Source organism: Antechinus flavipes, chromosome 2, assembly GCF_016432865.1.
Source record: "Antechinus flavipes isolate AdamAnt ecotype Samford, QLD, Australia chromosome 2, AdamAnt_v2, whole genome shotgun sequence".
Taxonomy (NCBI): Eukaryota; Metazoa; Chordata; class Mammalia; order Dasyuromorphia; family Dasyuridae; genus Antechinus; species Antechinus flavipes.
The window spans coordinates 248,222,103-248,240,478 of record NC_067399.1 but is presented as its reverse complement, the minus strand read 5'-3'; the positions used below and the strand labels follow the sequence as shown (position 1 = coordinate 248,240,478).

General features: G+C 32.9%; 1 protein-coding gene across 1 annotated transcript in view; it reads right to left on the bottom strand.

Annotated features, from left to right (window-relative positions):
• CDH26 (cadherin 26) overlaps positions 1-18,376 on the bottom strand; it is a 66,204-nt gene that overhangs the window by 33,850 nt on the left and 13,978 nt on the right. The window contains exons 2-5 of the mRNA XM_051976682.1: positions 12,085-12,147; positions 11,685-11,774; positions 10,334-10,492; positions 414-561 (exon numbers count right to left, since the gene is read on the bottom strand). Of these exons, the coding sequence (XP_051832642.1) occupies positions 414-561; positions 10,334-10,492; positions 11,685-11,774; positions 12,085-12,147 (460 nt within the window). The remainder of the gene's footprint in view (positions 1-413; positions 562-10,333; positions 10,493-11,684; positions 11,775-12,084; positions 12,148-18,376) is intronic.

The following is an 18,376-nucleotide window of genomic DNA, read 5'->3' as shown; positions in this document are numbered from 1 at the left end:
AGACTAAAGTTCCAAGGTATAGTTTGAATTTGTTTTAATTAGACTGTTAAGTGGTCCATCAGAAGATCTAAATACTAATGAACTATTTTCCAGGTTATTTTATTGTTTGTACAAAATTTAGCATAAGGATCAGCAAGAGTCAGAATAGGAAGCTTCAGGACTGCTATATTAAGAACTGAACAAGAAAATGTATACCTTAAACCATTCAGTAGCACATCTATTCCCTATTCTTCATCTATCTTGTTCAGTATAAAAAGTGAAGAAGCTTCCATTAAGGAAATTAAGGAATACTAATCTCTGTTTTTACATGTAACTGGGGAGAAAATAAAATATTAAGAATATTTTAAAATGACATTTTCACTGACAAAAAAAAAAAGGAATATAATTTTGTCCAACAAGTGAACAGGTCTCACCACGACTGTGACTCTCTTTGACAGTGATGTTAAATTCTTCCTTAGCAAACTGTGGTTCATTATCATTGATGTCACCAACTTTGACAGTGAAAAATAAAGATGTATCCACAACTTTCTGAGTTGAAATATCAATAATATCAAAGCGTATCTGGAAAACAGTGGTCAACATTAATGCCAAAACCAATTATTTCTAGGGGAGAAAACATTACTATATTATTTTTTATGGTTTGTTATTATTTTTTAAAATTTTATAACATTATTATATCTCCTACACTAGTGTCTCAAATGAGTCATCTTCATAAATACCCCATAACTTCATGCACTAAGAACCTATCCTGATTGCAATTTAATTGATGCAGGGAAGATCTCATTAAAGTTCAATTTTAACAGGTTTTTTCATGTTAAGTAATTGATACAAGTCCACAAAGATTTAAATCAGCAAAGTAGATTTTTGGCAATGTCTAGTGAAAGACGATGAAAGATCTGGGGCTCTTTTCCTCTGAGGTCAACAGTTACCCCATGAATAAGGGCTTTAGTTCTTTGCCTCCATATTTGATTTTTTTTTTTAAATTTTAGGTGAGGGATAGTGGAGGCTCCAACTTGGGTGTCAAAAGGTCAGAAGAATAAGCCATCTGAGGTCTAGAAGGCAAATCCATAATGAGCTTTGAATGCACCTGAGCACCAAAGTCTCAAGAAATAGAGAGGTATAGCAGCAGTACTCAACTGGCTGTAATGTCACATTTTAAAGTGAATTTGATAGGACCAGTACTTTGTAGAGAGTGCATGAAATCTGAGTCTTCTTTTCCCAGAGACTGAAGTGATATGGGAGAGTTTGGGGGTAAAATGTCCTCAAGTTGTATGTATGGAAATAACATTGTATTTCTATTCTTATTTTATCTTCATATTTTAATGTAATTATCCACTTTTAAAAGGTAACTGATATTAATTTCATGAAATAATGGCACTAATCACTGATTCCTAACAATAGAAATAAAAATACCCCCAATGGGGCATCAATATGATAGTATTAGAGAAGAGATACTCCAATTCCTATAAAGCTGAAGGGATGATGTAGCCAGCCTAACTCTGAGAACAGTGAGTCCTGAGAGTACTTACTATGTTGGAAAGTATCGATTTATAAAATACTTTGTTTCATAATACCACTTCTCAGAAGGAAGCTTTGCTGAAAGAAGAACTTTACAACTGAGCAGCTCTTCATAAACATTCTTTAGGGGATTTTGGGGGGTAAAGGGGAAAGTAAGCCATAACTGAGGCAGAATTGATAAGGTCTGGGGTAAATAAGGGAATAAGGAGTTGAAAAAGAGAGATAGAAGAGGTATGTTAATAAATCTCAGAGCAGAAAGAAAAAGACACCTGAAGTCATAGATAGGGGTAGGAAACACAAATAGGAGAAAAGGAACAGTGGATAATCAGGATTTACAGCTGAAGGGGACTTTGGAGATTACTTAACCCAACCTTTCCTTTTTACCGATGAAGAAACTAAAAACTAAATAGGTTATAGGATCATAACAATCATCTAATTTTATTGAAGAAACTGAAGTCTAAGAAATTTTAATAACTTGCCCAAAGTCATATAGGTAGAACCCAACTTTTTACTATATCTATTGACTTTCCCACAGATACAGAGGTAGTCGTGAAGCCTACAACCAAACCCAGATCCTCTGATTCCTAGTCCAACATTCTTTCCACTACATTGCCTCTTTACAAATCAGGCCCCAATAGGTATTCTAAGGGTAAAAGATATCCAAGTGTAGTCAATGCCCTCAAATCCAGATATATTATAGAAGGTTAGAGCGTAGAGAGGATCTTAAAAATCATCTAATCAAGAATCCTGTTGTTGGAAGTTAACCACAGAAGCTATCTAGTCCAATCTGTATTTTGATCAAGAATCTCTTTTACAGCATTATCAATGTGTAGCCATGCAACTTTTGTTTAAACACTTGTGGTGAAGGAGACAGCTACCTCCCATTTAACTTTTGGCTACCTTTAAATGTAGAAAAATTTGTCTTCACTAAAGTTTAAATAAGCTCTCTTCAACTCCTAGTCATTTATATCTAATTTTGCCCTCTAGACATGAGCAGAAGTGTAATTCCTCTTCCACATGACAGCTCTTCAAATAACTGAAAAAAGATACTATATCTCTCCTAAGTCTTCTCATCCACCAGGTAAACATTTCTGCATCTTTTTTTTTTTCTTATCTTCCCAATATATATAATATGCTTGTGACTCTTCTCTGCATAATTTTCAGTTTTTCAGTAACCTCCATGATATGGTATCCAGAACTGAAAATAATATACTTGATGCAGGTTGGTTAGATTAGCCTTTTATCCCAAAGGGACAAGGGTCAGGGAGGGAAATTCAGAATTAGCTAAAACAATTAATAAATTAGGTGGCATGGCACCTAATACAATAGGAATTCAATCTCTTTAATCATCCTTATCTGGTCTACTTGTAATTAGCATATTCTTAGACTCATGGAATATTGAAGGGGAAAGGCCTTCAGGTATACTTTATACTTGAATAAGAATCCTTGAATCACACTTAATCAATGGACGTTCATCCTTTTTGCTTTTAGAACTCCAGTCTGCTTGAAAAATTTTAGTCCCTATTCAACCTGGATTAGTGCATTTGCACAAGTTTTTAGCTCCCTTTGTATCACTCACTGAGTAAAGAGCAATTCTGGCTACTCAGAATCGGATTGTGATTTTAGATAGAGGTTTTTCTTCTTAGTTGTCTTTATATGTTGTGTATTAATTTCTCATGACTAGTACAAGTTTGAGAACTAAGGTGGCTGTGAAGTCAAAAAGCACATTTTCTTGTCTCTTTATGTCAGTACTCTGACAGTAGTTTGTAAGCTATTAATCAATGCTGTAATTTGATTGGCGGTGGCATAATGGTGGCTCTTTTCCCTGATATACTGAACAAGACTTAAAAAACAAAAACAAACATGATTTTTTTTATATGGCCTTACAGAGGAACAGCATAGCAAGAAAATCACTTCAATTGTTCTATATACTGCATCACTTAGGATGGTCAAAGATCAGGGTTTTTTTGATTGCCATGTTTCATTGTTGATTACTGTTGAATTTTCCATCTCCTTCCTTTTATGGAGAATAAAAGCAAGATTCATAAAGCTAAATTATACCAAGGAATCAAGAGGGTTTCTCTCTGAGAAGATAATGAAACATGGCTGTTGGGCAGCAGAACCCAGACCAGAAATCTCTGTTCTTGACGCCATACCGACTATACAAAGAGATTCTATATTCAAACAGAAACTAAAGAATTAATCAATCTCTGACACTATATAAGAAGGTCCATTAACCAATATGATTATTTGTTTACTATTGTTGTTGAGTCATTTTTCAGTTGTGTCTGATTCTTTATGATCCCATTTGAGGTTTTCTTTGCAAAGATACTAAGTGTTTTGCCAGCTTCTCCAGCTCATTTTACAGATGAAAAGTTGAGGGAAATAAGATTAAATGACTTACCCAGAATCACAAACTAGTAAGTGTCTGACACCTGATTTTAACTCAAGAAGAGGAATCTTCCTTATTCCAAGCCCAGTGCTCTATCCACAATGCCACCTAACTGCCCTCACTGTGACTAACCATGAAATTTTGGAATTTACAAATAGTTTTAACACTTATTTATTGGACAAATAATTTAACCTCTCTGACCTTAATTTTTAACATCTGTAAAATGGGAATAATATTATTACCATTGCCTATCTCACAGGATTTTTGTGAAGAAAGTACTTTGTAAATATTGAAATGATACAGTGAGCTGAACTAGAGTAAATATATATGGGAAACATTGATGAAAATAAATAGAAAGCCAATAAAACATAGATGATGTTAATTAGTTCTCTAAGTCAATATATAGCATTCAGGGATCCATTTCTATTTGAGTTTGAGGTCACTGATATGAATTATTACTTTTATTGTATGCATCACATAACCCAGGCATGAGTGGCAATTAACCTTGGAATCTTTAGAAGAAATAGGTTAAATATTAAAAGAGTTAAATAGGCTATGCCTTTCCATAGAATCTCTTATCTTTAATTAATAGATTTTAAAAAGATATTTTGCTTGTTGAAAGTCTAAAGGTCATAGTTGTGCTACTAACTTCTGCTACTAACTTCTTCTTATAGAGAATAGAAATATTCCCTATAAAATTTTTTAAACTCTTATTGTAATCAAATTTCTTTTAAAATATAACCATATGTTTATTCCCTTTTTTAATTCATAAACAATCTCCTAATAGCATTGAATTTCTATACCTAAAACTATACTATGTCCTTACACTCAAAAAGAAGCATTTTAACATGTAATCTTTCACAATTATTTTACCAGGACAGAAAAACCAAACCATATGCCTATGGCATTTGCCTAGAAACAGAGGCAATAGTATTATCTGGACAGAGTTTTCAAGAACAGGGGAAACAAAAGGAAAGGAGAAGACCAGAAGGAAAGAAGCCTAGAGATTCCTAGAAAGACAAAATTTGGATCAGACTGATAGAGAAAGGGGGTTGGAAGGAGAATGAGTGGATTCACAGTTAGGCACTTTCTTCATAATTTATAATCTGAGAGTTGTCTAGGCAATGAGAAATTAAATGACTAGCACAAGATCACACAGCCAGTATGTGTCAAAGGCATTATTTGAAAACAGTTCTTCTTGGCTCTGAGGCTAGTTCTTTACCAACTATGCTATGCTGTCTCGCTTATGATTTCACATTTTTATTATTTTCCTTAAAAAGGTAAAATAGCTACATTTTAAACTAGTAATTTTCCTCAAGATATGTTCTGGGAAAAATTGTAGAATTTTCACCAAGGCCCTAAATTTAAGTCAGAATAGATGTAGAACAATCATGTATAAATTCTACACTTGGAAAAATTTGCTGTGGTTGAAATTTTTATTTCCTAAAAGATGAGTTTTGATCCTGAACAGAAACAAACATTATATATCTCTATCTGCCCTTACCTCTTAAATCTTTCAACAGTTTTCAGTTTGCCTGGCTCCTTCTTAGGTACTGAAGGAACAAGATCCTAAACCCAAAGGTCTCACACTCTCAGTCCATTACCCCCTCAAAAGTCATTAGGGTAGAATGTTTTCTCTTCTCTTGTGTCTCACACATATCTTACCACTGATGATGGAGTAGCTTGTTTAAAAACTATTCAGACTGTATTAGAGTCTAAACTGAAATGTTCAACTTTCTTCTGAGTTTCTCCCCAGTGAGCTAATATTTTTTAATGTAGGACTTACTGCTGGTATTACTTCTCCAGCTCTAATCTTCTGAAAGCAAAGGGTCTTGTGTTACAGAGCAGAAAGGGGCCCAAGAGGAAATTTTGTATTAAGTAGAAGCAGTGTAGAACAGAGAAAAGAGGGCTGACTGAACACCTGGGTTTGTACTTCTGACCCTTTTTACTTGTGTGACTTTGAGCAACTCACAAACTCCCTGGGATTCAGTTCCCTCCTCTGTAAAATGAGAAATTTGAATTAGATGGCCTTCTGAGATCACTTCTAGCTCTACGTCCATGATCCTATAATTAAAAAATATGATTTAAGATACAACTTAGTGGTTGCAAGGCACTTTACATATATTCATTTTAGCCTAAAAACGACCTTGAGAAGTAAGATGCTAAAGTCTAATATATTAAAGATAAAATACAAAGTACTAAGTCAATAAATAAATAAGACACTAAATACTAAAGATACTCTCATTCTAAGGTTGAGGAAATGGAGGTTTAAGGCATGTAAAGGACCACTCCATGATCACATACTCAATTATCATATGTAAGATTTGCTATCTCGGTTAGGTTAAATGAAAATAAAATTCCCCCAAATTTTACTGAACCTAGATGCACAAGGTATTATCATGCTAGCTTTTCCCTGAAGTTGACATTTAATTTTCTTCTTCTGTTATATTCAATAGCCTAATTCCCAATAAATCAAGCATAATGTCCACTATACCACACTGCCTCTAATTCAGTCTTTTTATTCTACAGAGGAGGAAACTAGGCCTCATACAGGTGAGGTGAGTTGCACAAGAATGGGTATAGGACAGAGACAGGTCTAAAATCAGAGCCTTTTAATACTCAGGACACACTTTTTCTCTTTCAAAACACTGCTTCCCTTGACTATACCATGAATCTTAATCTCCTTAACTCTACTACAATATCACTGAGAGCCAGGTGTATGTCATATTCTGTATTTTGCGTGTCCCTTTTGCATCCACAAAATTTAATTCAATAAACATTTTTAAGCACTTATTATGTCTAAGACACTGGGCTTACAAAGACAAAATAAGGAATTTAAGGAAGTAATGCTATACAAGGGAGAAAAACACATACACAAATAATTTAAATACAAGATAATTTTATATTAGATAAAGAATAGTTTGAGAAGGGAGAGAGCAGCAACAAGAGGGGAAATCAAGGGAATTATGAGTAACTGAGCTGAGGGTTAAGAGATGAAAGGTATCCTAAGAAGCAGAAATGCACCCTGTGCATAGAGGACTATGGAAAGTCACAGATTAGAAAAATATTGCAAATATCCCTCTAATTAGTATTGTTAATTGTGAATCACTTTCATGGCCACTTAAAGTTTCTTCATGTTTTATTGAGTATTTTGTCTGGAGAGGATGAAAGAATTACAGCCAGAAGAGACCTTCAATGTGGATTCCAACTCCATTTTGAAGATGAAAAAACTGTAGCCCATAGATGTTGCTCAGGATCTCACAGCTAATAAGTATCTAAGAATAGAATGGGAGGCTACTGTACCTTTAAAGAAATAGATTTTTATTTTTATAAGTATTTTAGGAGAATTTCTGTACATTTGGAAAATAACAGAGCCAGATCTTACCAAAGCATAAAAAGGATGTTTCTCACTTAGGAAAACTACACTAACTCTTTAGGGACACAGAAGTAAGATATGAGAACTTATCATTCTGATACATTAAGTTATATGGTTGGGGTCCTGAAAAGGTTAATGCCCTTTAAAAATGGACAATTTACTTTAACACAAAGGAGAACCAGGCCCTAGGCCCTGTAAAACCTGAAAAGTAAGGTGCTATTGCACAGAAACAAAAATAAAAACCAACATGGTTCTTGTTTGCTGAGTTTACAAAAGCAAATATTCTTCTAGTTCTCCAGAATTGTATCAATGAGGTTTGTAGCTATTTCAGTGGTGACTCATTTGCTGACACAATATAAAATCAACAAACCAACATATTTAAAGGTAATCTTAGAAATCTTCAAACTTCCGGGTCAACTTGGGATACCTATCAAGATAACTAGAATATGAGAGCCCCAAATGGAATTTTTAAAAGTAAACAAGGAATAGACTAAAATCACTAGAAAAAAAGAACATCACAGTCTTTAAAATATGCTGCTAGGAATTATTCAAGAAATCTTTAATCCCCTTATCCAACCATAATATATTAGTTTTCTACCTCTTCCTCTGCCTTCCTTTATTTAACTCAAATCTTCCATTGCACTGTGACTTCCAATTTAAGGCCATTTTCCTGGCATCAGACACTCTCTTCATGTCTCCATCTTGATAGTGGAGAATCATTTCAGCCCTATACTGTCCCATTTTCTTGAATCTTTAATCATCCTTATCATTTCGGCTGATTGCATGTACACATTCTGCTGAACAAAGGTATACAATTATTCCATCTAGGTCCACTACAAATTTGTTACACAACCTCAGCTAGGCCTTCATTGCTTTTTGGCATTCCTTATATACCTGCCTTATCAACTCACTGTCTCTCTCTTCTAAACCTTTTCATGCCTCTTCAATCCTTCCATGGTTCTCCCCTCCCACCTTCTCAGCTGGACTTGCTTCTTATTTTATAGAAAAATATGAAGATCAATTGCTACAAACTTTTTCTTCCTCATATGGTCCATATGCCTTTTGTCACTACTTCTTCCTTTGCTCTTATTTCATAACAAGGTTAATCCTTAAGCAATCCCATTCTATCTCATCTGTTTCAACAGATTGCTACTCTGTCATTCCTATTTTATCACTTATTTTCATTCTTTCTTTGTCTACTGACTGGATGCTGTCTGCTTACAAACATACCCATGTCTCCTCATAAACTCTTGCTTTATTCTTGCATCCCTTGTGTCACCCTATATTTTTTCTTCTCTTTGTAACTAAATTCCTTGGAAAAACTATCTATTTTTTTTATTAAAACTTTTCATTTACATAACATATGCATGGGTAATTTTTCAACATTGACCCTTGCAAAGCCTTCTGTTCCAAATTCTCCCCACCCCCTCCCTTAGATGGCAGGTAGTCCAATACATGTTAAATGTTAAAATATGTGTCAAATACAATATATGTATACATATTTATACAGTTATCTTGTTGCACAAGAAAAATTGGATCAAGAAGGGAAAAAAACTGGGAAAGAAAACAAACAAAATGCAAGCAAACAACAGAAAGATTGAGAATGCTTTGTTGTGGTCCACACTCAGTCCCAAGGTCCTCTCTTTGAGTGTAGATGGCTCTCTTCATCACTGAACAATTGGAGTTGGTTTATCATTCTCTTCTTACTCCCTTACAATCAGCTTCTGATTCATCATTCCACTAATCTGTTCTCTCTGAAGTTACTAATGATCTCTCAGTTGTCAAATCTGATAATCTTTTTCTCAATCATATTCTGCTTGACCATTCTGCAGCTTCTCCTTTTACTGACTGATCAACATCTCCTTTCTCCAGGTTTTCAGGACACCACTCTCTTCTGCTTTGCTGAATGCTAATCCAGATCACATCTGCTAAGTATAAATGTCCCTTGTAAGTATCCTGAGTCCTTTTATATTCTACCTCTATACTACACTTGGTGATCTTATCAGCTCTCGCGGATTTAATTATCATTATGCTGAAGATTCACAAATCTACCAATTTCTGTTGAATTTCAATCCTACTTCTCTAATTGCCTTGCAGAAATCTCAAACTTCATATATTACATAGACATCTTAAACTCAACATATCCAAACCACTAGAACTCATTATCTTTCCCTCTAAAAACTGCCTTGCCTCCTAGCTTCCGTATTATTCCATTCCCAACCTTCATGCCTTAGGTGTCACCTTTAACTCTTGCCTCTCATTGCTCCCCTTCCAATCTCTTTGCAAGGCTTTTTAATTTCACCTTTACAGTATCTCTGGAATGTGCTATTTCTCATCATACAACTTGCCTACTGCAAAAGTCTGCTGAAGATCTGCTTATTTCAAGTCTTTCTCCTCTCTGATTTATCGCCCATTCAACTACTAAAGTGATTTTCCTAAAGCAAAGGTCTTACTATGTTACACTGCACCTCCAATAAACTCTCATAACTTCACATCACCTCTAGGATCAAAAACAAAATCCTCTGGTGGGCATTAAAAGTTCTTTATAACCTAGATTTCTCCTACCTTTCTAGTCTTCTTATATCTTATTCTAGACCATTTGCTCTGATCCAATGACACTGCCCTCCTGGTTGAAATACCCTCCTATATCTCCACTATTAGCCTACCTGACTTTTTTTAAAATCTCAATTAAAATTCTACTTCTACAGTAAATATTTCCCTACTTCCTCTTCATTCCAGTGCCCTTCTCCTCTCATTTACTTCTTAATTATTCTGTATATAACTTGTTTGTTCAGATTTGACTCCTCCCTTAGTTTATGAGTTCTCTGAGACAGGGTCTGTCTTTTGACTCTTTTTTGTTTTTTCATTGCTTAGATTAGTGCTGGCTTAATAAGTATTTATTGACTGATAAACTTTAGCTCTGAATTTTTGGTTAGGTTAAACTTTTTTTTCTTTATTGTCTCATCATGCTTCTCCAAAAACTTTTTTTGGGGGAGGAGAAGATGGGAGAAAAGAAAGAGGATTAGAGGGATAAAATTTATAGGTACCACAAAAGATGGTATTTCCTCTCGGTCAATTGAAGAGTGAACATAGATGTTTCCATTTTGGTTATCTTCTATAGAAAACAGACCAACTGGAGGCTCATTCACACCAGGCCCACTGATTATATACATTAAGGATTCATTGTAGTCCATATTCTCGAATAACTGTAAGTAAAAACACAAAAAAGGTGGTTGTTGTTTTTTTAAATCATTATTCAGATGAAGTGTTCTTGACCATTGAAGCAGGATATTTCATTATCCTGGTATTCTATAACAGTTTTCAAGTCTTATCGAATTAACTACTGCCACAGTGCTTGTTCTGTCAGCTCCCTTATTTCCATTCACAATTCCTCATAAATTCTTATCATCTCTCACCTAGACTATTGAAATAAATAAACCTAATAAAGGACTTAATTGGTCTCCCTACTTCCATCATCTCCTCTCCAATTCATCCTCCACATAGCTACCAAACTGATATTTCTAAAACATGGAGCTGACCATATTATTATTCTACTCAAAAATCTTCAGTGGCTCCCTAGTACTTCTAAAATAGAATTAAAAAAAAAAAAACTTCAGCTCTAAAACCCTCCACAATCTGTCTCTCACTAATTTTTCTAGTCATGGTTCCCATTACTTCCTTTCATTTACTCTCTGTTTCAAATTGGCCTGAGATGTTCCAGGATACAACAATCCATCACTTGCCTCTACACTTTTTCACAAGCCATCCTCCATGTAAGTGGAGGACCCATCTTCACTTTTGCCTCTACCATTCTTACTTCCTTCATAACACAGATTACAAAGCCTTTCCTAATGTCACTGTGTAGTTGGTGCTTTGTAAATTATTTTGTATTTGCATTGTGTTTTCTTATCTAAGTACTTGTTACAAGGGAGTACAAAAGACAAATTGAACTGGCTTAGAGAGTGGATTGTTAAATTTTTTTCAGTGTGAGTGAACATTTACACTTTAGAAATTGGCAAATATTACAAAGTAAGGCTTGATTTATTGTTTTATAGATTGTCTTCATTTAAGAGTGTCAAGAATGCAGATTGAACTTAAAAGTGTTTTTGGAGAGAAGGTGGTTAACCATTTACCAGCATGTTCCTGACATTGTATCTACATAACATATAGGATGCAAGCTCCACAAGGAAAGGAATAGTTTTTGTTTTGTTTTGTTTTTAATATTTTAATACTGGTATCAAACAGTACTTTGCATGTAGTAGGTGCTTTAAATTCTTTGTGACTTTATAGCAGAAAATAGATCTTTGGTTAAAGAATTATTATTGTGAATCCTTTCAGAATTTTTATCTTTTTAAATGCTAGATTTTTAAATGGTCATTAAGGATACATGTGGCTTACCTCTCCAGCAAACTTGGGGAATGGTCCTGGGTCTTCTTCAATGAGCTCCAAGGTAGTAATAACCCATCTTCTTTTAACACGCTGTAAAGGCTGGTGATCCACATTGTAATCAAGCCAGGAAAAGAAAATTGTTGCAATATTACTTTGAGGTGGCATTGTATGATATGTATATAAGTATCACAAATTATCCACAACCTTGCTTAAGATTAGATGCCCTTTACCTTAAATCCCTCGTGGCTCAATGATACTTCATAATGTAAGTATTTTGAATCTATTTTTACTTCATATTCTTGAAAACCAAAAACAAGTCAGGGCACTGCAGATTTCTGGATTTTCAAACAAGCTTATCAATCAAAAAATAATTTACAGTATCTTGCATATTATTAAACTTAAAACCTACCCTCATCTTAGCCTGATTGGTAAATTCATCTTTTGCTGGCTGGAGACAGCTGGTTACAGTGACCTTGAAAACAAAAACTAAGTTAGTAGGCAATACATGTCTTGAAATGTTTATTGACAGATGCAAGTTGCCTAAAACAATATGATCTTCATATTAGACTCTGATCACATGTAAAACCCAAAATAAATTTGGAAAATATAAAATTATATATTTGTATATTCAATTGTCTAAAAATGTTAATTTCTTTAATTTACATTTTTTAAAAACTATCCTAATTGTTATCTTATGCTGTGAAAGAAAGGGCACAAGATGGCTTGTGATGGAAAAGATACATGTTTGGGTTCTTGTTTGGGTTGGCTATTTGTTGTTCCATTTTTTTCAGTCATGTCTAACTCTTCAGGACCCTATTTTGGGATTTTCTTGGCAGAAATACTAGAGTGATTTGCCATTTCTTTCTCCAGCTCAGTTTACAGATGAGCAACTGAGGCAAAAAGGATTAAGCGAACAAGTTCATATAACTAGGAAGTATTTGAGGCTACATTTGAACTCAGTAAAATGAATCTTTCTTATTCCATACCCAGCATTCTATCCATTGAGCCTACTAGCTGCTCTAAAATTGATTAATGTATTGCTCAGTTCAGCCCAATTCTTCATGATCCCATGACTATATTGTCTAGGGGTTTTCTTGGCAAATATGTGGAAGTGGAGAGCTATCTCTATCTCCAGTAGATGAAAGCAAAGGTAAAGTGCCTGCCCAGGGTCACTGAATTAGGAAATGTTTGAAGCTGACTCCAGGCCCAGATTTCTAGCCACTAAACCAACTAGCTACCAGTAGCTGTTTGATTGTAAGGAAATTGTTCAATCTCTGAGTTGAATCCTCATCTGTAAAATGGGGACAATTACATTTGCTTTGCCTCAGAGAATTGTTGTGAAGAAACAGTTTTATAGTTCTTAAAATTGCTATAGAAATGTGAACCATAGTTAAAGGCTAAATAAATATGATTCTGATATAAATTCATTAAAGACAAAAACTAGTAGAATCTATTTGTTATGTCATAATTCATTATAAATTTTTCCAACCATATGCTCTATTTCTGTCCTTTCCATAAGGAGAAAAAATTTCAAATGCCTTGAGTGGGATTCTAAAGTCTCAAATATCAGCAAATTCACATTACTCCTTTTTGATTAATGCTAGTAGTTCTAAGAACCAAACTAAAGTTTTAGTTTTTTAACATACTTCTTATAGAAAAATAAAAAAAAATTTAACTTTGCTGAAATTGATAAGAAATAGTAATAAAGTCACTTTCTTTTTCTAGGCCTCAGTTTCCTCTTCTATCTCCCTTCCTTCCTTCTTTCAGTAATTCCAAACAGTGCTTGCTATTGTAAAAATCCATCTCCTTACATATTCTTACATCAATGCTATATGTTTTCAAATCAAGTAATATTATAATCTCAGAAAAATCAAAATGACAAGTAAACTAAAGAAGAACAGAGATAGGTCTAACATATAATTTTGCTTGTGAGGATACTAGCCTAATTATGTAACTATAACTGGAGACAAGTATAAAAACTGAGTGGTATACGGGATTATTAAGAGAATCAAAACTAGGCTTCTAGCATATTGAATGGAATCCCTAAAAAAACTTGAAAAGGGGATTGTAATCCTACAGTTAGAAAAATGCGAGTTCAATTTTGGCCTCAGACACTTAATAGTGATATAACTCTGTGCAAGTCACTTTAATCTGTCCACTTCATTTTTCTCAATTATAAAATGGGAATAATAATAGCACCTATCACCCAAGATTGCTATGAGGATCAAAGGAGATATTTATAAAGCATTTAGCACAATGACTGGCACATTGTAGGTGCTTAATAAATGCTTATTTCCTTTCTTCCTTCTACCAATGAAGTAATTACCCACATACCATCTAGGTATTACAATCCAAAAAATAGTACCTTAGTTATAATAAATATTTATTGAATTCAATTGAATTAATAATAACTAACATTTTATATGGCACTTTAGGGTTTCCTAAGCCCTTTACATGTATTATTTGATATGATCCTTACAACAATTCTGGCAGGTAGGTACTATAATTACCTCCAATTTGCACATGAGGAAACTAAGGTCCAGAAGGATTGTCACTTTCCCAGGATCATACATTTTGACCCAATAATCTCCCTGTTGAAATTATACTTAAGTATCATCAAAGTCAAAAAGAAAGAAAGAGAGAAACAAAGAAGGAATGTTCGATGGAAGGAAGAAAGGAAGGAAAGGGAAAAAAGGAAGGAAGGAAAGGCCTATGTGCTCAAATATTTTTATAGCATCCATATTATATGCCATCATTCATATCACATGCTGCTTCAAATAAACCTCCCAAAACAAAACAAAACTGGAAGCAATATAAATGATATGAATGTCCGGCAAAAGGATAATGTAATAAAATACTATAATTCAATTATTATATTATGAGGAATAAAAAAAATCTGGAAAGAAGTCTATGAAATTACACAAAGTGAAAACTAGCAGAATCAGAATTGAGCATGCACTAAGAACATACAAAAAGGGAAGAAAGAAGAAGAGGAGGAGGAAAAGGAAGAGGAGGAGGAAGGGAAATGAATAAGGTATTGATTGATGAAAAGTGATATTAACTTTAACTTATTGAGAAAATTTAATTAGTTGAATTTTTATTATTTTTTAAACTATGGTTTAATTAAAAATAATTTGTATTTGATGGTGTTATTTTTGATCTACCCACTTTTTATAACCTATTAGGCTTCTTCCCTTAGCATGATACTAAAACTATTATATTTAATATTACCAATGACCCACAATCTACAAATTCAGTAATCTTTTGATTCAAATTTCATTTTTCTTGATTCCCTTGGAATTTATGAATTATAGCACTTTTTTCTTCTCTTTACCTTTCCTATCTCATCTATTATACAGTTATCACAAAACAAACGCAGTTAAGGCATATATAAAATGGGTTTGTATTATATAGTGGGTACTAATTAAGTATTATATTTTTATATTATTACCCTCATATTCAAAAGTAACACTATGACAGAATTTTTCAAACTAATGAGGTACATTCCATTGTAGAATTGGAGTGAGGCTGAGATGAAAATAGGAAAAGTAATGGCCAAATTTTTTTACATTTTTGATATACTTCTGCATAAAAACATCCAGTTTTTTCAGTGAAACCAAAGTTCAACTCATCATCAACAAAAGCAAACTTCACACAGCAAATACACTAAAAGGGAATGCTGTGTAGAAATTATATGTTATGTTATCTGCAAATGAAGCCAATTTTGAGTTAAGTTACATTGTCACTATCTTTATTAAGTGTCATGAAATGGATGACTCATTATCAATTTGATTACAAACTGAATATATGCATAAATTTAAAGTTATAAAATCTTTTTTAAAAATTCAAAGTACTATTTTACTTTTTTATTGTTATTCATTTTGGTAAGTATAATAATATGCTTCCCCCAAGCTGACACCTTTAAAAAATCATTGTAACTTTAAAATTATTTTAGATAATAAGACATTATCAATAAATAAATTGCCAAAAATTTTTATCCTATCTGATCTCAACAGAATGAAATAATTTCTCCTCATAAATGTTAAATAATCAATTTGAAGATAAAGTAAATTTAAAGTGAAATAATCTCCTTTAAGTAAAATTCTATCACTGTGATAAGTATATAACAATTTTAATCAATAAATACCTGTATCCATTGTATTATTTTATTGTGTATTGATAATGTTTATTATATAATTACAACTTGTTTTTGCAATATGGAAGCTAAAACAATTATTTCCATAGATATTTGAAATGAAAAGGAGGGAAAGTCAATTTTTTGCAAATAAACAAGATACTATCAGATAAATTTGGGCAATGATTACACTCTGATGAGAAATGTTATATATACTGAAAGGAACAATATCTTTTTGTGATCCTGGACACTTGTGATGCTCAACCTTCGATGTGATTTTCAAATTGGTTATTTAACACTCATAAAGAGAGATTATTTTATCTCTACTAAGATTAGATATAATAAACATTTAAGGCAATTAAATTATTAATATTTTTATCTAAAATAATTTTCAGATCATTAATGATTTTTTTAAGTTGCAGGCTTGTGGAAACCAATATCAAAATGAATAATAATAAAATAGTACTAAATACTAAAATAGTATAGTAAAATAAAAAAAATTTAAAGGATTTTATAACTTGAATCTTGTTAGTAGTTTTTAATGTTAAATATTTCACTTCTTTTTTTAATTAATAATTTTATTTAGACACTAATGATCAACATAGTAGATTCACATAAAAAAGAAGCTATATGATATAACAGAATATTAGATTCAAATCCTATCTCAGAGATATTAACTATATATCACTTAACTTCTCAAAACCCTCATTTTCCTGCTTGGTAAAACGAAGGGATTGGAGATGATGATGTCTAAAGTCTCAGTTCTAAATCCAGAGTCTTATAAATGTTAAGTGGAATAGCTTAAAACTTTGTTGTTCAGTTGTTTCAACAGTGTCCAACTCTTTATGACAGCATTTTGGGATATTCTTGGCCAAAAATATGGTAAATTCATGGATTCAAGAAGCTTAGAAATCCAGTTACATTTGCCAAAATAAATCTGCTTTTACTATATTCTCTCACAAATTGTAGGCAGTATGTTTTTTTTAAAAAAAGATTCCATTCAATAGATTTTTCTAACAGTTTTGATTAAGGTGGAAAAGGCTTTCCAAAATCCATTTTCTCCAGGTACCTCTCTATTGTACAACAGCACTGAAAATATTACTATAGCAGTTTCATCCTTTCCACTGTTCTTTGTCAGAATCTGCCATTTTCTAGTCATTCAATCAGTGTAATTTTAATCTATTCAATTTTTAAAAGAAAGTAAGTTTGAAAAATGAAAAATCTATAGACAATCTAGTTTCTACCTGATATTTTCTCCTAGAAATTAAAAAAAAATACAAAAAAAGTCCTCATTCATAATTCAATTTCATCTGGTAAATGGGGGCCAGAAGCATTTTAAGGGAATCCCAGAATGTCATTCCAAATGAACTTCTGAAATGGTCAAATGAACTTAAACAACAAAAAAGAACATCAAAGAATCTCAAAGTTATTTTAAAAATCCTCAAAAGTCAGTTGGTCCAATCCATATATAAATAAGAATCTCCCTATACCCTGACCAATACAGTCATCCAGTTTTTGCTTTAAAAATCTTCATTGAGGGAGAACTAATTACTTTCTTAGGCAGCCCATTCTACTCTTGGATATTACTTTATGAGGAAGTTTTTCCTTGCAGCAAGTCTAAATCTATTGCTTTGTGATTTTTACCTAGTTCTACCCTCTGGGAATAAGCAGAAAAATAAATCTCTTAAATTACTTAAGAAATATCTATATGTTTTCTCATATATCTTCTCTCATTTAACCTAAACATTCCACTTCCTTCAGCTATTACCCATAGGGCATAAATCCAAGCTGTTTCACTATCCTGGTTGCCATCAACTGGAACTTTCTGACACATCCGTCAATGATGACAAGATTTTTACTCCCCTAATCCTAGAAATTACATTTCTCTTAACCTAGCATTATAATTACCTTTCTTGATTGACATGTCACATGGCTGACCTACATTAAGTTTATAATCCATTAAAAACTCCCTATCTTTTATCAGACAATTACATCTTACTGTGCTTCTTCTATCTTATTTTTGCAAAACTTGTGTTCTAAAACCAAGTATAAGACTTTACCTGTATGCTTATTAAAATTTATCATATTAAATATGGCCCTAAGTTCTAGCCTTTTTGCATCTAAATCCTTTAGCTTTGTTCCTTTGCAAACTTAATTACCATTCTATAAATGCCTTTTGGTAAACCAAATAAAATTAAATTGTAAAATGCAAAAAGTCAAACACAGATCCTTTGGATACTTCCCTGGAGACCTCCTTCCAAAGATTCATAACTATTTTGACTATTTGGCTGGAAGTGGAGGAGTCCAATCAGTTCAGAATTCACCTAACTGCACTGTTGTCTATCCTACATTTCATCTTTTCTACCAGAGTAGCATGAGAAACTTTGTTGAACAATTTGCTAAACCAAGTTCAAATATATCTAAAATACTCCCCTACCAGTTTAATAACCTTATTTTTTAAAAATATTTTCACATGACTTATTCTTAATGAAGATATGTTGGCTTTTGGTGATCTCTACTATCCTAGAATTTGGCCCCAAATCAAAACTGAACTCATAAATGAGTT